Raw genomic sequence first — 23,898 nt, forward strand, 5'->3', positions numbered from 1 at the left:
ATGCCTCCCAATTTTCCTCTTTAATTGTATTTACCTCCTTCTGCAGGATCAAATTACCAGCCAGGGAATATGGGCAGTCATTCTTTTTCTCTGCTTGCCAAGTGGCATTTTATGTAATTGTCCCATATCAGCTTCTCCAGCCCACTCTCTCTTACCTGCAGGTGTGAGGTTCTGTGTCACTTACGCAGGATATTCAACTGTCAGGTAAACTGAGTAATTTCTCTAGTGTTAAAAGTTACTCTTTTCTCATTAAAATATACATTAAAAATAATAATTTTCTTGAAGTTTCCTTTTGCCCCTGACTTTTGCTCCATTTTATTCTGACTTCTTTTTGATCTGTTTATCTAGTACCGACAGTTTATTTCAGAGGCTTTCATAAAGCATTTGGTAACCCGCAACTCTGTTCATACATACACACAATCCTTAACGTCCTGGGGGATTCACTATAGGCTCCCCACTGGCCAGCTGGTTGATGGACTGGGTACCTTGAACTTCAGTGCCTGTTGGTCTTAGGTATGATCATTGTAGTCAGAGAAAGAGTTTCCATTTGGGGCTGGAATGAGGGTGGGAGACACACCACCCTGCATTTCTGAAAAAGAAGGAGCCTAGAAGGGAAGACAGTTGCTCAAGTCTTTATATCAGGAAGCATAATTTCACTTAACCTCCGGTTTTCATTCCCATGTCTCCACCTTCCTGTCTGACTGGTAAGTCAACGCTGGATTTTCCCTGGTCAACATTTACTGGCTCTTGATGGAGTGAGGGGGAGGCACGTAACCATAGGCCTCTTCACTCTGGTCCACCCCACCTTCCATCTGGTCTGATGCCCACACTTCCTGAGCTCTTCTGGGGTTCTGTGGGAAAATCTGTTTACATTGCTCTGATATCTCCCTCTACAGGCTCCTGTGGTTTATTCTTCCTTTGTTCCCCTTTGCTAAATCATTTATCATTCTTTCATCGGTTTTCTGTGTCCATGTATTGTGGTCATGGGAAATAGAGTTTGAGTTTTATTTACTTACTTAATTAATTAATTAATTTGTATTCTGGCTGTCTGGAGGGAAATTTTCTAGAAAATACAGGGCAGAAAAGTACTGCACCTTCTAGAAAGTGGAAGTCTTACACTAGCCTCTTAAGTAGGCTCCCTTTGTTCAGTTTTTCTCTGCTCGAAACTATCCTCCATAGCGGCACCAGAGCGGCAGTTAGAAACATGGCCAGAGCTATCATTTTTATATCCCTATATATAAATAAGCTAACATCCACCTAAAAATATTGAGGCAGCCCTCTTATATTTATATATGACTCCACCTGATTCCTATTCTCTTACTTCTAGTCTTTCTATGTGCCTCTTCCCCATGCTGTGACCAAATGGAATTATTCAATATTCAGTGAATTCTGCATGCTGTTTCATACCTGTGACCCTTTGTAGATTTTGTTATTCCTGTATCTGTCAGTAGAATATGCTTTCCCCTTCTTTCTGCTTATCAAAGATCATCGTTTTGTGTGGCTTTCCTCAATCTTCATTATTCTAGAACCTTCATAGCCGTACCTTCCTCTTTTCTTTCCTTTTCTTTCTTTCCTTTTCATTTTTTCTTTCTTTCTTTCTTTCTTTCTTTCTTTCTTTCTTTCTTTCTTTCTTTCTTTCTTTCTACCACTTTTCTTGAAGCCAATTCACTTTTAAAAAGAATACATTGGCTTCATAAAGAGGCTCTTTTTCTGAAAGTAAATGGAGCTCTTGGGTGATTTTTAGGTAGGAAGGTAAATTACTTGATCAGATTTGCATTTTAAAGTCATCACTAGCAATAGTGTATAAAACAGTTTATTGCTTAGCCTGCCTACATTCAGACTGTTTTTAGGACTGGTAAAGCAATTTGGGTGAGAGATGATGAAAAGCTGAACCAGGGTGATTATAGCAGTAATGGGGCAGAAGGGTCAAGAGGCATTCAGGATATAGAATTAACAGAACTGGGTCAGAGATTGGATATGAGAAATAAAGAAAAAGTTAGAGGAAATTATCGGAATCAATTTTATGTTTTCTTTAGAATTTTCTTGCCTTTATAGACCATTCACGAATTTTCTGGAGTTGTTGAATCTTTAATAGTCACTTTTAAATCAACCTTTAAACTTGAAAAAAAAAATTCTCACACAAACTTAAAGTTTTATTTTTTTGCAGAATCCCCAAAGATTTAGATGGAAAAGTGAATGCTTTTCATTACTTTTGGGGGTTATAATTAATGGTTATAAATTTAATGACCCCTCTAAGAAGTTGTTTTATATATTTTATTCAATTTATTTAAACTATACAGAAACTTAATTTTTTAAAACAATTTTTATTACTGAAGAATAGCTGATGTACATTGTTATATGTGTTTCAGGTGTATAGCATAGTGATAAAACACATTTATACACTACTTGGTGCTCACCATGACAAATATACACCATACAACATTATTACGAATTATTGACTATACTCCTACTGTAATACTTTTTATCTCTGTGACTTATTTATTTTAAAACTGGAAGTTTGTACCTCTTAATCCCTTTCACTTATTTTACCACCCCCCCCCACTGTTTTCCCCTCTTGCAACCACTAGATTATTCACTGTATTTGTGGATTTGTTTCTGTTTGTTCATTTGTTTCGTTTTTTTAGATTTCGCATATAAGTGAAATAACAAGACATTCGTCTTTCTTTGTCTGACTTATTCCACTTAGCATAATAACCTCTAGGTCCATCCACGTTGTCTCAAATAGTAAGATCTCATGCTCTTTTATGGCTAATATTCCGCATATTTATCTATCCATCTATCAACAGAAACTTGAGTTGGCTATTATAAATAATCCTGCAACAAACTTAGGGGACATATATCTTTTGAAATTAACATTTTCATTTTCTCTGAGTAAATACCTATGTGGAATTACTGGATCATATGGTATTTCGATTTTTAATTTCTTGAGAAACCTCCATACTGTTTTCCACAGTGATTGTGCCAATTTACATTCCCACCAACAGTGTATGAGGATTCCTTTTTCTCCACATCTCTGCCAGCACTTGATATTTTTTGTGCTTTTGATATTAACCATCCTGACTGGTGTGGTATCTCATTGTGCTTTTGATTTGCATTTCCCTGATGTTGAGGATATTTTTATGTCTTTTGCCTTATGGATCTTACCTTTGGAAAAGTGTCTATTCAGGTCTTCTGCCCATTTTTAAATCAGATTGTTTTCTTTTTGATGTTGAGTCCTACACGTTCTTTATATATTTTGGATATTAACCACTTATCAGAATTAATTTGAAAATGTCTTCTCCTGTTCAATAGGTTGCCTTTTTATTTTGTTGATTTTTTTCACTATGCAGAAGCTTTTTATTTTGGTGTGACCCCAATAGTTTATTTTTGCTTTTGTTCCCCTTGTCTGAGGAGACATATCCATAAATATGTTGTTAAGGCCAGTGTCAAAGGCAGAGATTACTGCCTATATTTTCTTCCAGGAGTTTTATGGTTTCAGGTCTCACACTTAGGTCTTTAATCCATTTTGAGTATATTTTTGTGTATGATGTAAGAAGCTGGTCCAGTTTCATTCTTTGCAGATAGCTGTCTGTTTTTCCCAGCACCATTTATTGAAGACTGTCTTTTCCCCCATTTCATATTCTGGCCTCCTTTGTCATAGGTTAATTGACCATATACACCTGGGTTTATTTCTGGGAAGTGGATCCTGTTCCATTGATCTATGTGTCTTAATTCGTCCCAGTACCATACTGTTTTGACTAGTATGGTTTTATAGTATATCTTGAAATCTGGAATTGTGATACCTCCAGCTTTGTTATTCCTTCTCAAGATTGCTTTGGCTACTCAAGGTATTTTGCGGTTCTATACTTTTTTAGTTTAGAACTAAACTATATTTGTTTTAGTCCTGTGATTTTGATATAGATTTCACTGAATCTGTAGTTTGGTTTGGGGAGTACAGACATTTTAATAATACTAATTCTTCTAATCCATGAACATGGTATATCATTCCATATGTTTGTGTCTTTTTCAATTTATTTTATCAGTGTCTTAAAGTTTTCACAGTATAAGTCTTTCACTTCCTTGGTTAAATTTATTCTTAGATATTTTATTCCTTTTGGTGCAATTATACAGAGATTGAGAAACTCCATAAAGAGCCAGCATTTACCTTGATGTAAAAACAGAAATAAATTAGCTGAGTTCAACCATTTACTTGGTGAATCTGTTACATATATTATGATCTCAACATTATCAAAAGCTTTGAATGGGTTCACTTCCTACTAATACCACGTGGTCCTCAGTATTGAGAATTCTAGGTCTGTAAGGGTCATGAAATTTGACTCAGTGGATCTGGTAGTCATGTTAGTTCTGTAACATCAACGAAAGATTCAGTCTGTGATTGGCTTTTTAAACTAAAAATAGCATGTCTTATGTCTTAATTCCATGTTGTAATTTTCCAGCCTTCTTTATCCAGTATTGCATACATTCATGAGTTTTTGAGTACTAAACTTAGATGTGTAAAATTACAACTTTTAAAAATAATAAATATGTAGGTCCACCTCCCAAGCCTTTCTTTATGTGCAGTAGTAGAAAATTTATTTCTCCAAATGCAAGATAATTCAGTCACTTCTGGTTTAAAGTTCAGTCTTGAGGAAAAAGTTCATTCAGTTCCAGATTCTTCCCCTTCCCCTGTGCATCTTTTCTCCTTGGAATGACTGGTTCAGGTTGGTAAGCATGGTTACTAATGATCATAGCACCATGATAGTTTTCATCTTTGTGGGAAGAATACTTATGTCACAGTCACATTTCCCTGATCCATTTATTTGTTAACTTTATGTAATTTGTCTTACACTTCTTTCTAAGATATAGAAGCCTAGTTATTGCCATTGAATTTCTTTGTTTTCAACCCAATTTCTATCTGTTAAAGATTTAAAATATCCTATATGATTTCTCAAAGTTGATAATTTGAACATATCAGAGAGTAGTATTTTATAGGGATATATAACTACTGCTTGAATGTTGGGAAAAAAACTAATGTGTATAAATATGTGCAGGGTTAAAACTAGCTCAGCTAGTATGTAAAAATCATGTGACTACATTTATAATATTTTCTAACCAGGTTATAGATTTGCGTCTTTCTATTAAAACAACCTCTGGGGTTAAATGAAGTCTGTTTTTCTTCTACTACTTCTTTAATGTCTTTGATCATTTAATACTCATTAAAATATTGTATCTCTTTGAAATATTTATATATCTCAGAATAGTATATGCAATAACAAAAGTACTCATAATTATTTTTATATTGCGGTTAGGTTATTTATAATACACTCATCAAATGCTAAATTAAATATTGGTTTTAAAGTTCAGGGGCAGCTTGCTGTGATATACAGATGCTGTTTGTTATATTGTCTGTAGTAAAAAAAATACTATAAACAAAAGCTTAGGACTCTGGAAAATCAGATCTTCTGATGTTGTTTTACTATGACAAGTTCACTGGACAGAAGCAATATGGTGTCACATATATTGCCTTCTATTTGAACCCATTGTTTTATAATGAGAAAAAAAACACTGTAAAAGAAACATAAGAGCAAATGGCTAAGCTAAGGGATCATTACATTTTGCAAAAGTTTTCCTTAGGTTAACTACATTTGGGCAAATAGCTAAGATTTAAGGATTTGAAATGATAATCGTTCATAATCATTATATTTAATATAAACTCATTATAATTAATATAAATGTAGTTTACATTAAAATAGTAATAGTGAATAGTAATATTTAACATTTAACAAGTACTTATTAAGTGAAAGGCTGTGTTCCAAAACTATAAATTCATTCAATCCTTACAATAATCCCATTAGTATGTAATACTATTGTTGCCATTTTACAGAAGAGAAAAACTCTGGAACTGAGAGAAAATAAACATTCAACCCATGTTCACACGGCTTTTAAGAGTGGGGCAGAAATTCCAACAATATGGCATATTTCTCAAGGAGTACATACTCTTGCATAATAGGCCTTAAAATTCATGCAGATCAATATGAAATATAAATTATGCCACGGTATCTTTGATTTTATCATAATGAATTACTGTAAATGAATTAATACATATATAATTTTACCTGAACTGAGTATTCCTTTGTTAAGTCTAATCTCATTAATTTTCTGAATCTCTAAAATATAATTACCATATCAGATAACATTATATTTATAATATTGCAATTAAAACAGGTGAGGAAAATTGACTCCACATATTTAGAGATAAGTTATATTTAAAGCTTCAGCCAGACCTAGATGACTGAACATTAATTTATGATTAATTTGATATTGTTCCCCATCATATCAGTCTGTTCACTAAAAACCTATAGTTACTTTATAGCATAATCCTACAAAAAACATTACCACTCATTTTGTATCTCAAGTGAAGCTAAGTGGTTAAATATTGTGATTTTGTGTGTGTGTCTGGTAATGAACCAAAGGCAACTTTGGAGTTCAGATCCAAAATCTGGACATGATTTTGCCATTCTGTTGTATTTATTTGAACAATAGATTCTAATGTGACAGTTGATGAGGTTGTTGGTATCCTCTCTCACTGGGGTAGTACAGGAAGTTTATTGATGCGTTTTGCATATATTTAAATGCCATGTGTCCTTTGCTTGAAAACTGTCTCATTAAAGATACATCTCATATTTCCACTTATTTCTTCAATTTACATATATAAAAATTTAAAAGGCAAAAATAAATTTATGTGTAATATTAAAGATATACTTATAAGTTACTTTGTAATTGTTTTATATTTCATCTAGATAATAGCATCCTTTCCAAAGGAAAGGTCTCAAGTGGGGTCTTATAGGGTCACAAGTATCTTTTACACATGTTTAAGAAAGATAAGTAAAGCATAAGGACTTTTTTTAAATGGAGATTTATTTTTAGTTTATTCATATAGTCCGAATTGGTTTTGCTGATTGCAACTAAAGTCAGAGATTATGGTCTGAGCAATGTTTCACATATTAAAGATGGTATACAAGTCAAAGCACTTAGGCTTGGGATTCCTCTGGAAGAAATCTGGACCAAGTGAAAAACATTTTATGAGCTAAGTCAGAGGCTTTTCCAGTCAGTCTTGAAGGCAACCAGCTGGCTTCCCATCTGTTTCCTTACCTAAGTCCAGGAGCAAGTTGGATATAAGCTAAGGCACTGTTGACATGCATTTGGAGAATGAAAGTGTTCTTGTTTTCATTTCTAATATATCCCATTCTGTGTATATTTAAATAAGTTTTTTTTTGCCTAATTTAATGCCATCATAAAACAATGCATGTAACCTAGAGTTTGATGGGGGTGGTGTCACAATGGAGGCATTGCCTGAATGAGAACATGGCAGCCTTAAACTAGATACCTTCCTCTGAGTTTAGATGGCAGACAGATCTGTGGCCACATTGAATTAGAAGGCAGGAGGTGTCAGAGATACAAGTAGTGGCAAAATTAGCAAGGAGCACATTTAAACAAATTTTTTAAATGTTTATTTATTTTTGAAGTAGATAGAGAAACAGAGAGAGAGAGAGAGGACGAGTAGGGGTGGGGTGGAAGGGAGGGAAACACAGAATCTGAAACAGGCTCCAGGCTCTGTCAGCACAGAGCCCGATACAGGGCTTAAATTCAGGGAACGGTGAGATCTTGACTTAGGCTGAAGTCAGACTCTTAACCAAGTGAGCCACCCAGACACCCTAAGGAGCACAATTTTTTCATTCTTCTGCCAATCCTCTAAAATTTTTAACCTCTACAAAACAATAACCTTAATAAATATTTGTTGGAAAGCCATCATAGCAAAGAAACTAGATGCCATAATGATGATAATAATAGCAGACATTTCTTCAGGGCTAATTCTGTGGTGGATACTTTACAAGTGCTGTCTTATCTAATCCTGCCATAACCCTCCAATGTAGGTATTAATATTATGCTTATTTTGCAGATGAGGAATTTGAGGTTTAGAGAGGATAAGAAACTTGTCCAAGGTCCCATGGGTGGTAAGAGGTCTCCTGGGCCTCAAAGCCAGGTCTGACTCCAGAACCCATGTTCTTCATCTTTGAGGGATCCTTTAAAGTCAGCCAACCAGTCCTTGTAACTCACTGCCAATGGAGACAATGGCACAAATCAAGTCTGGCTCAACCTGAAATTTCTAGTAGAAGGCCAAGCAATTAATGTTATCATTTGCCTGGTGTGTAGAGGGGAAAGTCCTCAATGTTTTAGATTTTCAACAGTACACATCCTTGTAAAAATAAATTTTCCTATTGCAAAATAGTAAATACAAGTAGAATAAAATTTTGAGACAAATGACCCCTGAATAAAAAAAAAAAAAGTGTCTACCTAGAAATTGTGTGTTTGCTTTCTAATTGAGCAGTTATGCAAGTATATTTTCTTATACTAATATCTTTGATATAAAGATTATGAATATGGTGAAAGGAGGTGTAACATTGCCGTCTCATTTATTTTTCTTATGCAACTGGATGCTTCCAATTGTTTATACTCTTTAAGGAAACTTAACACTGTGTTGCATTAAGATTCTACTTTATATTTTCTAAAATAAACATTTTCTTTGACTATACTGTATTTTGGAATGTTTGTACCTAGGATTCATTAAGAAAAAAAAAAAAAAACCTAACAGCCCCACTTAGGTTTGGGTCCTATAAAAATAGGAGCATGAAAGTGTGAAAGATACATTTTTAAGGCTCTCTCTTATAACTTTATATGTAGTAGAGACAGATTTAAGCAAAGTAAATATCTTTCAACAGGGGTATTGATATGTACAATATAATATCAAAAATAGTGAGACATTGGGGTACCTGGGTGGCTCCATCAGTTAAGCATCTGACTTTGGCTCAGGTCGTGATGTCATGGTTCATGGGTTCAAGCCCCCTGTCAGATTCTGCACTGACAGCATAGAGCCTACTTGGGATTCTCTCCCCCACCCCTCTCTCTGTCCCTTCCCTACTCTCTCTCTCAAAAATAAATAAGCATTTAAAAAATATCTAAAAAATAGCGAGACATATATATGTAAAATGGTTATAGCAGTGTTACTAAAATACTATTACATAGAAACTTGAAAAGTGCAGAACGATAAGTGAAATTTGAGACATTTTTGGTTAAAAACCCTATCGTGTGTGTATATATGTGTGTGTAATACGGTGTCATGTGGTCCCGTGTGTAAGCATAAAACAAAATTCTAGACCTATTCATACCAAATTATTGAAAAGCGGAAAAATTATTGAAAAGTTGTGAGGAAACTTTTACTTCTTAGTTTTTACACTTCTGACTTATTTTGTTTTATTTTTATGAAAACACGTATATTGGTTTTGTTAGAAGCAAAAAGTAGTATTTTTTTCCAATTTTCTTGGCCTTCAGTGCTTATGACTAAAATATACAAGTTACCTCTTCAGTCTAATTGTCCTCATTAAGGCTTGCTGCCTTAATTACAGATTTTCCAACTGTGCCTGATTCCTTTGCCACTCTGCCCTTCTGTACTGGTATTCTCTGTGGGGAAGGCCCTTCCCTTCCCTTCTTATGCCCAGGTTCCATTATGTTCCCTGTTCTAATTCCAGTGCTTCTGTAACACACTTTTATATGTATATTTCTCAATCAATTCCCCTCCTCTGTTATCATTTCAGACACTGTGTTCTTCTGTTACATATTACATACCATAGTTTGCCTTGTAATAAACTTGACTGATGTATCTGAAAGAGCCGTCTGTAAAATTGAAACATCTGAATGCTTATTTATTTCCTTATACTTAGATTACATTACCTTAGGGGTGTCCCATAACATTTGAAAAATTAGTAGATTTTTATTTTTGTGGCAATTTTTGAACAATTCCAGCTTTTCTTTATATCGTAATTTACTTTCAGTCACTTCTCCTTTATGACAGATTGCCAATCTTGAGATTTATAATCCACTCCTACACTCTATGTTGTGATTTCTATGTAATAACTATATTTGCTTCCTCTATTTTCTTATATAAACACATTTCAAGAGGCTTAAATGGGAGATGGCAGTCCAAATAAAATAACTTTGGCATTTGCAATTATTTTATAACACGATGCCAAAATATTGTCACATGCAGTATCTCACATGACAAATCTAATAAAGTGTTAGAGAAACAGAAATTTTTATAATAGGTTCCTGTATAAATCAGTACAGGTGATTTCCTTTTACAAGGACAGGCAGGATTATTTTCGATAGGACAGAAGCAGGGGGAAGAGTGAAAACCCAACTGACTTGCAAACAGGAGTTTCCTGGGTAGTCATTGGGGAAGGGAGTTTTGCTGTGTCACAAGTGACTAGTCCCTGGTTTTGAAAGAGAGTGACTCATCCTCCTTTGAAACAAGAGATAAGTGGGAGAGAGAGCTGTATAAAATTATTTTACAACTATTTCCTTTTGAGCTATGACTTCTTAAACTGGAATGTGATCCAGAATAGCTTCCCTTTGAATCCAACATTTGTCTTAAGCATTTTTATTGTCTCTATTTTCTCTCACACCATCTCCCTTCTTCTCTCCCTCTGTTCAACAGATTTACACTGACTGGGCCAACCACTACCTAGCAAAATCAGGCCATAAGCGGCTGATCAAGGATTTGCAACAAGACATTGCAGATGGAGTGCTGCTAGCCGAAATCATCCAGATCATTGGTAAGACCTGCCCTCTGGGAAAAACCATGAAAGTCTCCCCCCCCCCCCCCCCCGCCTTGGTCAAACACAATTTAAGTTGAATGCATATGAACTTAGTCCCTGTGTCTCTGAGATTAATGTAGCTCTCCCGTGATTTAATTAAAAATGTTTATGTGAGAATGTTTGAAAAAAGCAGTTTGGCTATACTTTTAAATGGCTAGAACTGTATCTTTACATCCACTGGATTGTCAGAAATGAACGCTTCATTAAACCATATGTCTCCCATGTGTGCATTTCGTTAGCTAGGGCAACTCATACACTCTGAGATTCCTTGAAACTGTATCCTGATCCAGCAGGGACAATTGTGAAAGGTTTCATGTCAGCAGTCATTTGGCACAGGCTAAAGAATTAGCAGCAACTTCCTTCTCACTCACTTTTTTTTTTTTTTTTTGCCTGATTTGTGCATATGGAATTGGCGGCGGCTAACAAGTGTGTCCTCTTGTATGCGGCTGGGGAGACAGAGTGAATGTAGCAGCAGCATTGTGCTTGTTTTGGTTTTGGTTTTGGTTTTTGTGTTTTCTTAGTCTCCTTTTTTTTGTGTTTCACTTCATTGCTTAAGCATGTCATTCTTTTTTTCTCTCTTTTATTTTATTTCTTGGCTTTAGCAAATGAAAAAGTTGAAGATATCAATGGATGTCCTAGGAGTCAATCTCAGATGGTAAGAATCAAATTTATTTTAAAATATAATGCTTACCTTCACTTTTGATTACACTGCATTTGTAAATGGACTAGAAATTTCTTTTGCATGCCTTCCTGCTTAAGAAACCATTCGATCACATTCTATCATATGTATTTCTTTGGGTGCAGTTTATGGGCAAATGATAGCATCAGCACAGCTGAATATGTATGACTCCTGAATAACATGTCTCCAGGTGTTTTATCAGATCCTTGACTTTTTGTTGTTGTTGTTGCTCTGATGGCTGAATAATTTAATACTGGTCTTGCTGGCAGTAAATCCCATTTCCAATTTTAAGTGGAGCCTTTTTGTCTGAACAACTGGTTTGAAGAACAGAGCTGGCCATGTGCATCTGAAAAATACATAAATAGTATTTTCCTTGTTCATAACAAAGTCCAGTGTAAACACAGAGACTCTTCAGCACTTTTGGAAATAGCTCCAAAGGCATGCTGCTGGACGTTTTCTGAGCAGTGACTGATCATGAGATATGATTCATAGCCTTTTTCAGAAAGCTGTTGATCTAGAGGTCTGTGCCTTTCCCATCTCTCTTTTTATCTTTACCAACTGGTAAAGTTTAAAGTTTTATAATGAAAAAATAGATTGATAAACTGCTGAGGTAAAAACTTACCCCTCTATTTATTAAATAGCCACAACTGAAGTTTCTAGGACAACCTGAAATACAAATGCCTTCATTAAAGTTATATCAGCAGATACAATCAGGAGTGATAGCCAAAATCCATCAGATGAGGCTTCCTTCAAAACTCTAGCACAAAATAGACATTTTAAGTGAATGTAATGACTTCTCAATTGTCAGGGATTGGAGAATGAAAAAAGAGAACTCTTTTGATGTGCTGACTTGCTTTACTTAATGTCAGGAAACTGAAATCCAAAATAATAAAAGGAATTTATTCTTAAAGAGTGATTAACTAGCATGTCGTGTGTGTGTGTGTGTCTGTGTGTGTGTGTGTGTCTGTGTGTGTGTGTATATGATTAATAAACACTCAAAGGCACTATTACAATACATAAACCCTGCATAACTGTTGTGAAAAAAAATCTCGGTAAAAAACAATTTTCTGTAAAATAATTCAGTTTTAAGGGACTTCTTGATCTAATTATTCTGGGCACAAGCATGGCACTATGGAAATTAATTATAATTTTACTGAAAGCAATTATAATACCTTCAGACCCTGCTAAAATAATAGCTGTGTGATATTGGAAAATGATGTAACCTCTCTGAGTTTCAGCTTTTTCATTTGTATAATGAACCCTAATTAGGATATGATAATGACCTATAATTATGGATATTCTTTACTACCAAAACTGATATGGAAATATAATAGTGCTGCTATAAGCTTTGTTAAGACATATTCATGAATTAACACATGTTAAAAGTTTTTTAGAGCCTTATATTAAAAATCTGTATAGTCCCTGAATATCATATTTTATGTTTCTTAAACTCAACACTTGGGTTTACTTTCATTATTTCAATTATAAGGAGGTGTTGGATAGTAAAATAGGTCTTGTCTGTTGTCATTCCAGTTTGATTCTGATTACAGAGAATCCAATAAACAGCCAAGCTAATATTTCATGACAGAAAAAACAAAACAAACAAAAAAACCCTACGAAGTTCGTAACTATGGATAGGAATATAGTCCTTACATATTTATCTGAAACATCTGTACCTAAGATTCTACAAATCTGTGAAAACATTCTCATGAGTATTAGACTCTGTTAATTTTTTTATTACTTCCTAATCCTTATTAGCCCCCAAATGTCATGTAACATCTAGTATGCATGTCGTGTTGATATTTCTGCTTTTGATTAACACACACACACACACACACACACACACACACACACACACGCACACAAACACCAGAAAAACCAAAGCCTGAGGGATGTAGATGCTATGAAAAAGGTAGTTTTTCCAGCCAAACAGTATTAGTTGGAATCACTTTGGATTTTGAGTTAAGAATGACTTGTATCCTCATTTTTTTCTGATGTGGTTCAATTTTGAATCTGAAGTTGACATGCCCTCCATGTGTTGATTCAGAATAATGCATATAACAAAAATAGAGCTTTTTAGTTGAATTACTTTTGCCTCTATTCCTAAGAATTGGCATTGGCACTATATTATTAATGGATACAAATCCAGACTTTAACCGAGACAAGAAATTAGGGGAAAGAGAATTATGACAGAGTATGACTAGGCTTATGAAGTTCTTATAAATTTCATATATCTATTCCAAACAGGATGTTGCCTGTTTCTTTATTGCTTAACAACCAAGAGGTGAAACATTAATAACAGTGAGTGCTATCCTTACTCACAAAACTGCTTTGACCACATCCTTTTGAATATCTGATTTTTTATGGTGCTTGCTGTTTGTGTGGAATAAGGAAAGGTAAAGTAAAAACTAGGTATGCTCCTGTTTGTAGTCACAAATTATTTAAATTTCAAATTTGATAACTTTTATTGGATTGTTTTACACCTTTAAGAATACAGAGTCTCTTGTGGTATGAATCTACAATATATTGATGAATATTTTGATGAATAGTAGTCAGGTAATTCATATTTAGCCAATATTTGCTGAGCACCTGAGCTACCAGATTGAGGGACCCTTGAGGATCAAAGGAGCAAATATTGAAACAAATAATAGCAACAGTGTTGCATAGGTAAGAACAGAAGTACTGTGACGGCAGTCCACTGTGGCTTGAGTGCAGAGAGGTGTCTGTATGGGACGATGGAAGTCTGATCACACAGGGCTAAAGTATGGGGTTGGTTGAGGAGCCTTTTGAGGACTTTTAAAGCTGGCTGTGGCATGATCTGATGTAAGTATTTAAAAAAAATCATCCTAGATGCTTTCTGGGAATTGTAGAATATGTGTTAAATCTTCATTTGGATGTGGGAGATGACGAATATAGGGAGGATGAATATTCCCACAGTTTCTCCTGAGAAGTTACTATTAGACGTGATTACTACAGAGGGAGAAAAGAGACTGAAGGTAGAAGGGGGAAGATGACAAATTCATACTCTGAAAGTAAAGTTTGACCTATCCATTGGAACATCAAGTAGGAGGTAACTTCAGGCAATTAGGCATGTGTTCCTGAAGGTCACAATAAGGTGTTCGGTAGAATATAGCTAGTGCACAGGTAATGATTGAAGTCATGGAAAAAGGATGAGATTTCAACAGAAGGCCTGTATAAAGTCAGGAGGGGAGAGATTTGAGGTTCTCACACTGGGGAATATCAATATGTATGTGATGAGCAAAGGTGTAGGAATCAGAAATAGGGAAGAGTAGTGAGAGAGTGAGCCCATCTTTAAGAGGATGGATCCACAGATGGGGATTATTGATCCTTAGGGTAGCTAGAGTAGCTTCAACTAGAGTACTTGGACTAACCCAGTGAGATGGGGCAAAGTAAGATGAGCAGAATGTGGTGGATGTTGTCAAATGCTACTTAGCCAACTAGTTGGTGTACCTCAACAAAGAAGTTGGTTCTAGCAATTAGGCAGGCATTAATGACCTTGATGCAAATGTCTTCTATAGGGTGACCATGTGTTAATTAAGGAGTAAGAGAGGTGCCCCTGTCTATTGAGATTTGGATAATCTTTCTAGGAATTTCCTGTTGAAGAGAAAACCAAAAATATAGCTATAGTTTGAGAGGAAGGAAGGGTGAGGGGAGCTTTTAGAAGGGGAGGAAGTAGACAGAGGAGGAGGAAGCAGTAAGGAGAGAGAAGAATCCAGGGGACTGGGGAGACAAAAGATGATGCCAAATCCTAAAGCAAGTGGCAAAGGAATAAATTTGAAGTCTGTGTAGAAGATTAAAAATTTTTTTAATGTTTATGTATTTTTGAGAGAGAGACAGAGTGCTAGCAGGGGAGGGGAAGAGAGAGAGGGAGACAGAATCTGAAGCAGGCTTCAGGCTCTGAGCTGTCAGCACAGAGCCCGACACGGGGCTTGAACCTGTGAACCTCCAGATCATGACCTAAGCCAAAGTTCGATGCTTAACCGATTGAGCCACCCAGGCGCCCCCTGGGTAGAAGATTTAATGTTGGAAAAGAATGAGGGTACATTTCCTTTGTGTCATGTCACAAGGGGATATGATTGCATGAAATGAAGGTACCTGAAAATGGATTAAATAGAAATTGAAGGAATTCATCAATAACATAACTGCAGAGTATTAGAGAATAATAATGTGCACTGTTCCGTGGGATTCTCTAATTATAATACCTTATAGAAAAACTCACGTATGTTGTCTTGAAATAGATGAAGAAAACAGTAATTCTTTCAAGTGGGCCAAAGAACATATGTTTAAGAGAAATATGAGCTAGTCAATGCGCCAATTTATTAGTGTAATTTTTGGAAGATTTTTGATTCATGTTTATTCTAAGTCTCAAAGTCATAGTTATCTTCCTTAATGAGCTGAGACTAAACTCATCCTGAAAAACAGAACTCAGTTTGAAGGAGCTTATTCAACACTATATTTAACCTTATCCAAAGATGAAGTTACTGATATGGATAGCACCTGTTGAGTAATTTCTAGGTGGGTGGTTTCAGAATTCAAAATATATGCTGCATGCCACACTTTGGTGAGATTACGTGAGGAAATAAATTAGTAAACTATAAATACTAGGAATGTCCAGAATGCCTAGCAGATTAAAAATAGCAGAAAAATGCCCAACATGTATTTGAAATGCTGAGGCACAAGTGCTAGGTTCTTAGACAAAAATGTAAGACACGTTGGGGAAAAGTTGTTTTGAAGACAAATTTTCCTTTAGTTTAAAATAGACCGTTACATTTAAGGATCTTCACAAATGCAGTAGAGGGATTAGAAACTGTGTTTATGTGAAGTAAGCCAAAATTCTGATTCTACGGTATAGCTGAGGATGTGACAAATGTGCTTCACAGCCTGTCCTTCCTTTTTGCTGGCTCCTCCCATTATCTCACGGTAAGAGCTCCATTGTTTTCAGCCACAACTTTCCATCTTCCTTTGAACATACCATGTTGTTTAAAATTTTCTGAGATGGTGATTTGGGGAATGTTTATCCCTGTGCCTCTTACCCCTTTTTGTTCCTAGAAGATTAAAAAAAAACAAACAAACAAAAAAAAAACAAAAAATAGGTTCATTCTCCCTTAACTCTCCAGTTCCAAGTCCCACAACGTTGTGACTTCCAGAATAATAACATGATGGATTTTATGGGCATCTTTATTCCATTTCAATAGTTTGCACTCATCTGTACAGTGAAACTATTCTTCCTAGTAAACATATTTGGTGCTTTTATCAGTATTCTGTCCTTTAAAGTTTTAATTATTTTAGCCACTGCTTGTAATTGGTTCTCTCATAAAGGACCTATTTAGGTAAGATAGGAAGATGAGGTTTCTAACCAAATAGGGAAGAGATAAAATATTGGAATGCTCTTAAAGGTTTAATAAAATCTTATAAATGGCACACTGCAGGATTCTCGCACTATGACTCAGAGGAGTGGAATATTGCTAAGTTAGTCCATTCACATGATCCCCTGCCATTTTTGAAACTGTTCATCTTCTGGAATGGCTGGAAAAAGATAGCTTAATGAAGACAAATGCTTTACTACAAATATAGCTCTGATCTCTAATGAAATGCTAAATGGAAATTTCTACTTTGAGGTTTTCTATTTAATTTCATTGTTTTCATATAGGCTCACACTTTGGAACAAAAGAATAAACTACCGGTGTTAAGAAATGTATACTTAAGTTATTACAATATCCTGATGATTTTTAAAACTGAATGTGTCTCTAGAAGTTGCTCTGTGTACTAGCATTTAAAGTTCAAACGAGGGACTTGAAGGATTGAAAGGAGGGGTGTTACACTGAAAGGACAGTAGTCACTGGAATTCAGTTGTGACTCTGTGACCGAGAAAAATATCCAGTGAATGCTCAGTCTCTGGTCATTTCCGCATTGAGGAAATTAGACCAATAGAACTCTGACTTGCTAGATTGATTTAAAAACAGCAAACACCATGGCTCCTGTTCAGTGTTTTAGAGGTATATTTGGGGTTTAGCTCTTTATAGCTTTTAAAAGTATATTCATAGTAAGGTGAGAAAGATATTTCCTAAATTATATTAAATCCAATTTTAAAAGAAAAACGGTAATAGCATGAGAATTATATTTTTATGGGAGTTGTCTGGTCTGCCATTAAATTAAATAAATGTTGGGGCACCTGCGTGGCTTAGGCTGTTGAGCATCCGACTTCAGCTCCCAGGTCCTAATCTTGCAGCTCATGACTTCCAGCTGCTCATCAGGTTCACTGCTGTCAGCCTGTTGGCGTGGAGCCTGCTTCGGATCCTCTGTCCCCTTCTCTCTGCCCCTCCCCTGCTTGCTCTTGCCCCAAAATAAATAAATATTAAGGAAGTTAAATAAATGTTGAGAATACAAGAATGCTTTTCTGTATTAACTTTATATTATGGAATACACATTTTAAATGTTCTCATGAATATCAATATTTAAATTGGTTTGTGCTATTAGTAGGACAAATAGAAATTGGAATAAAGTGGGGTTCCTGGGTAGCTCAGTTGGTGAGGCATCCAAATCTTGATTTCAGCTCAGGTCATGATCTCATAGTTCGTGGGATCGAGCCCCACATCAGGCTCTGTGCTGAGAGTGCAGAGCCTGCGTGGGATTCTGTCTCTTCCTCTCTCTCTCTGCCCCTCCTCCACTCATATGGATGCTCCCTCTTTCTCTCTCAAAAAGAAATAAACTTTAAAAAAACAAAGGAATTGAAAAAAAGTAAGTAACTTTGCAAAGAATTTATTTATTTATTTATTTATTTATTTATTTATTTATTTATTTATTTATTTAGAGTGTGTGAGCAGGGGAGAGGGGCAGAGGGAGAGAGAAAATCTTAACACAGCCTCCGGCCCAGCACAGAGCCCAACTGGAGCTCTATCCCATGACTCTGGGATCATGACCTGAGCTGATATCAAGCGTCAGACCCTCAACCAACTGAACTACCCGGGCACCCCATTTATTTTTTACAAAGAATTCTTTTTAAATAAAGTAACAATTCTGAATTGGATTCTGGATTCAGTATAATTTGTTTTTCTTTCTTTTTGGAGAGAATATATGTTTTTTTATTTTATTTGAGGAAAATTAGTAAGCTTTATATATGTATGTATAATAACCATTGTGAGCTATAGTTAATATTTCAACTATATATTTGAATATCAGCCACTTTCTTAAACATTTAGCATGTTCTTTATTCTGATATCTTTAACTTAATTACTGTTGTTTCCTACCTCTAGGCCAATATCACAGTAAACACAAAGTACAATCATACCTAGTGTTAGAAAGCATATTTTGTAACAATCCTTTCATAAATTTACTTTTTATTACCTTCAATAATCTGGTCTTTTATAAAAGGACTTTCCCCTCCATGTTTTTCAATCCCCTTCTTGAAATTTGTTAGAAAATTACCACTTACAGGGGCATCTGGGTGCATCAGTCAGTTAAGCATTGGACTTCGGTTCAGGTATGATCTCACCGTTCGTGGGTTCGAGCCCTGTGTCGAGCTCTGTGCTGACAGCTCAGAACCTGAAACCTGCTTCAGATTCTGTGTCTCCTTCTCTCTCTGCCCCTCCCTTTCTCACTCACTCTCTCAAAAAAATTTTTTTTAATTATCACTTATAGTAATCAGTGGTAAAATACCTAACAGTGGAACAATTTTATTTTTTAATTTTAAAGGGTTTTTTAGTGTTTTTATTTATTTTTGAGACAGAGAGAGACAGAGCATGAACGGGGGAGGGGCAGAGAGAGAGGGAGACACAGAATCAGAAACAAGCTCCAGGCTCTGAGCTGTCAGCACAGAGCCCGACACAGGACTCAAACTCACAGAGTGTGAGATCATGACCCAAGCTGAAGTCAGACACTTAACTGAATGAGCCATCCAGACACCCCAATAGTGGAACGATTTTAAAAACTGGTAGTTAGGCAAATAATATACTAAGATATGAGACCATTTTAAATAAGAACTCTTTTTAAATCTGTTAAAACAGATTAAATGATGCTCTAAAAATTACTTCTATAAAAAGAGAAAAAGGAAATGAATTAGGGAGAATCTTATTCATCTGATCTCAGTATAATCATCTGAAAAGTTTATTTTGAATGAGATAAATTATTGGAAAGTCAGTAGATACATCCAAAGTAGCTGCTTTATTAATTATATTTAATTGATTTTAATATAAAGTCAGTTAAACTGACAGATGTGGATAGACACAGACAAAAATACATGGAATGCCTCTGAAAAATCATATTGCCCAATTGATTGTGTTAGCCATGTTTCAAACCTAGCAAAACATTTTGTGAAATCATATCATAGAAACCAAATTGTACAGCATTCAGCAATATCAGCATCACTTACTGATCAACATGAATGATTAAATGTCAGTCATGTATATTGGGTGCTGTGCTAGATGATTGGCTTGCAGTTTTTACGTAGTATTTTAGCAAACAGACAAAGGAATGGGGTCTCACTGACCCTGCCTGGAGAAGAACCAGTGTTTGGTCTCATGTTTATCTGAGTCAAGACCAAATTGCTTAAACTTACTAATAAATAAGCTTAACAGAAGAATTCAAGTCTTTGGATTTTCAACCCCTCCACCCCTCCTCCTCCTCTTTCTATTCTTCCTCTTTGTCTTCCTCTCCTCTCTCTCTCTCTCTCTCTCTCTCTCTCTCTCTTCCTTCTTTAATGTTTTGGTCCCTCTTTCTTCCCTCCCCCCCAAGCTTATAATATACATTATTTTTCTTTAATACCATACTTATTTTTCCTACGTATGGAAGGAATATAAACTTTGGTTAGTTTGGGAGAGGGTGTGGGTATGTGAGCTAAATAAGAGTGTATAGATTTGTGGTAACATTATGCATTTGGCAAATAATTAGTTGTTCTAAGTAACTTTAGTCCTATATAGAAGTATGCGTTATTTAAGTTTAGAAAAAATTTATAACCTCATAGTAAGATTCTTTGTTTTGTTTTGTCTTCTGAAACAAACTGAAAAGTAAGAATTCATTAAAACCCACACAGTATATCTTCAGCTCAACAAATACTGCGGTAATATTTATAATTTTATATTTGTAAAAAATATTAAACAATATTTATTATTCTCTAATTACCAAGCCAGTTAGAATAGTAGAATTTTAAAGAAAAAATAATTTTTTATCTGATAAAATACTAATGGATTTTCCATATCTGTATCCATACCTATATATGTATATATATACACTATACATATACATCTGTCTAATCACACATACACACATAGATTCTGTTATAGAATATATATGTTTACATAAAGCATTTCTATTATGGATATAATATATATATATATATATATATATATATATATATATTAGATATATCCACGTATATGTAGATATATACACATACACACATACACCGATGCCTATTATGGAACTCGGCTCTTTATAAATATCTTTAATCCTCGTATATTATGTGGAAAATATTTTTAATCCCATGGATTAAAAATCCCATGGATAAGGAAGCAGAGGCTTCAGGAGAGTAAAAACTTTGCAAATTTTTTACCTTGTATAAGTTGCATAAGTAGGATGCTAACCCAGTTTTACTTGACTGAAAAACTTTCAATTATTATACTTACTGCTTAATTAATAAACTGACTCCTTGAATCTAACCACAGACCACTCAGCACAAAAAGAAAGGGATGAGTGAAACAAAATTACTATCCCCTCTGCCTCTCTCTATCCCACAACACAAAGTAACTTGAAATGGAAAAGGGAAGTGGGTGGGTTAGCATTGCAGTGACAGGAGGCAACTATCCAAACTGCATGTTTTACCTTCCCTCCCCAAAGTCTTAACAAATCAAAACTCAGAGGGCAAAGCCTGGAAATGTGCCTGCTCACGGATCCCAGCTCATCCTTAGCTTTGCTAAAGTTTCTTTATGTCTACTGCTCTATCGAGTAGAAAATTGTTTTAATTACCTCTGGTTGCTGTTACAAATTATCACAAACTTGGTGGCTTAAAGCAAAAGAAATTTAAGCTCACACAGTTCTGGAAGCCAGAAGTCTACAATCAGTATTACAAGGCCAAAATGAAGGTATCAGCAGTTCTTTGCTCCCTTCTGAAACTGTAGGAGAAATCCATTCCTTGTCTCTTCTAACTTCTGGAGACTGCCAGTATTCTTTGGCTTGTGGCCACATCAGTCGTTCTATATGTCAATATGCCAGCATATAAAAGTACATTGGATATTTGAGAATTAATTTGGAAGCATTTAAACTTTGTGAACTTAGAATTTATACAGAACGAGTGGATTTTGCATACTATTTCTGTCTTTCCCCTCATACTACACAATTTCATCTTTACATTCAACCAGATATTTATTGAGCACTTATTTTGTGCCAGGCGCTGGGTCCTGGCTATCTGTCAGTCATGTAGAGAGCTTGAGTCAGAGGCTGGAAATGTCTTAGTCAGAGTGTCTAAATTACATGGAAGTGCCTGGGTGGCCCAGTGGGTTAGCGTCTGACTTTAGCTCAGGTCATGATCTTGCAGTTTGTGAGTTTGAGCCCCACATCAGGCTCTGCACTGATAGTTCGGAGCCTGGAGTCTGCTTCAGTTCTCTGTCTCCTTCTCTCTGCCCCTTCCCCATTCATGCTTTTCTCTCTCTCTCTCTCTCTCTCTCTCTCTCTCTCTCTCTCTCTCTCTCTCTGTCTCAAAGTAAATGAGCATTAAATTTAAAAAAAAAATTACCATTTATTTATTTTTGAGAGACAGAGCGAGACAGAGCACGAGCAGGGTAGGGGCAGAGAAAGAGGGAGACACAGAATCTGAAGCAGGCTCCAGGCTCTGAACTGTCAGCACAGAGCCCAACGCGGGGCTTGAACTCACAAACCGGGAGATCATGACCTGAGCTGATGTCGAATCCTTAACCAACTGAGCCACCCAGATACCCCTAAAAAAATTCTTTTAAATGAATGTCTTAATTACAGTGGTAGAAAGCTTAGTGTGGAAGAAAGCTCAAGTTCATTGGAGACTGACAGGGTTGAATTTGAATTCTGGCTCTGCTATTTTATTAAATATTTTTATTAAATATTAATATTACATTTATTAAAAGTAAGTTATCTTTCCAAGTCTCTATTGAAGAGGAAAAATTGTATAAAATTTACTGGAGTTGATGGTGAACATTAAAAGGGTTTTGCATTTGGAGTAAATAACCTATGTGCTTAAAACTCTGTGTGAACTCCCTGTGCTAGGTCATTGAGAGGTGGAGAAAAGAGGCTTCTAAGCCATTTTCCCTGCTTCCATTCGTGACAGGTAGTATAGAGTTTTTTCCAAATGGGGCTTTTTTTGCCTAGTATGTTGTAAAGGCAATATGTTAAAAATGACATTTTAAAATGAAATACACTGAAGTATAATTTTGAAAAATCAGAGTGCATTGCAAAGAGTATAAATAGAAAATGATGTGTGAAACTTTTATTACTGTCAATAAATCTGTGTATGTGCTGTGTGATCATGTCTTCAAAGCAACACTGCGCATTTCTTTCTTTTGCATAAAACACACCATTAGCTCCCTGGGCTTTGAGATGAGCCCAGACTCCCACCAGGGCACGGCACATGTTTTCCAGCAAGCCTCTGTCTATCTCGATGGCCTTCTCTCCTGCCACCAGATTCTCCAGATTTCAAGATGCTTATGCCTGGATTCCCTGCTGCATGATCTTTCCTCCTACTTTGGATCTTGAAACGGATTGAAGGTTATCACCTTTTGGAGTAGCCTTTATTCACATTGGTAAACAATGAAATAGTGAAGAAAGATTTAGGTGACTTTTGCTCTCAATATTCCCGGCTCTTCTGAATTCTTTGTCAGCCCTTTAACTTACGGTGTTTCTCAATCATGGCCAGTTCAGACAGTGTTCCTTCCTTGGATTCACCTCATACCACATCCTCCTATTTGGTTAACTCTTCCTAACCTTTCAGCGACTAGCTCAGTCTTCCTTTTAAGGAGAAAAATGTGGGGGTTAATGACATGGCTCTAGTTTTGATATATTCTCTCTTTGTGACTTTGAGGCTGTCAATTGAATGCTCTGATCAGCATCTTTCTCAGTATAAAATGGTATAGTAATGGCAACTTCAGATGAAGATATCTTTCTAAGTGTTAGTTAAGTCTTAGTTACTGATAACTTTCTCCTTCCCTAGTTACTTGACCTCTGGTCAGGAATAGGCCTTTGTTCATGCTTCTCCAGGAGTCTGTGTTTTTCTGGCCATAACATTCCTTGCATTACATTGGAATTGCTTCTCTCTCCTATAAAACTATATATTTTTAAGGACCCAGACATGCTCAATGAATAGTTAATTGTTAAATACATGAATTAAAATAAACATGAAGAATTTTAATCAATGCAGAAACATGACTGCATTTTTAAAATTCTCCAGATGAATTTATATCTGATTAAAACCTTTGGCTAAAATTTATATTACTATTTGAATTTCGTGATGGGACAGGAGTTCACGCA

The 23,898-nt window shown here is 35.6% G+C and overlaps 1 protein-coding gene across 8 annotated transcripts in view; it reads left to right on the plus strand.

Moving 5' to 3' along the window:
• The window catches only part of NAV3 (neuron navigator 3), an 829,170-nt gene that overhangs the window by 565,160 nt on the left and 240,112 nt on the right, over positions 1-23,898 (plus strand). For all 8 annotated transcript variants that reach the window (XM_011284133.4, XM_019835257.3, XM_045062101.1 and 5 more), the window contains 2 exons: positions 10,553-10,670; positions 11,315-11,367. In XM_011284133.4, the coding sequence (XP_011282435.2) occupies positions 10,553-10,670; positions 11,315-11,367 (171 nt within the window). The remainder of the gene's footprint in view (positions 1-10,552; positions 10,671-11,314; positions 11,368-23,898) is intronic.

This window comes from Felis catus, chromosome B4 (genome assembly GCF_018350175.1).
Source record: "Felis catus isolate Fca126 chromosome B4, F.catus_Fca126_mat1.0, whole genome shotgun sequence".
In the NCBI taxonomy this organism is placed as follows: Eukaryota; Metazoa; Chordata; class Mammalia; order Carnivora; family Felidae; genus Felis; species Felis catus.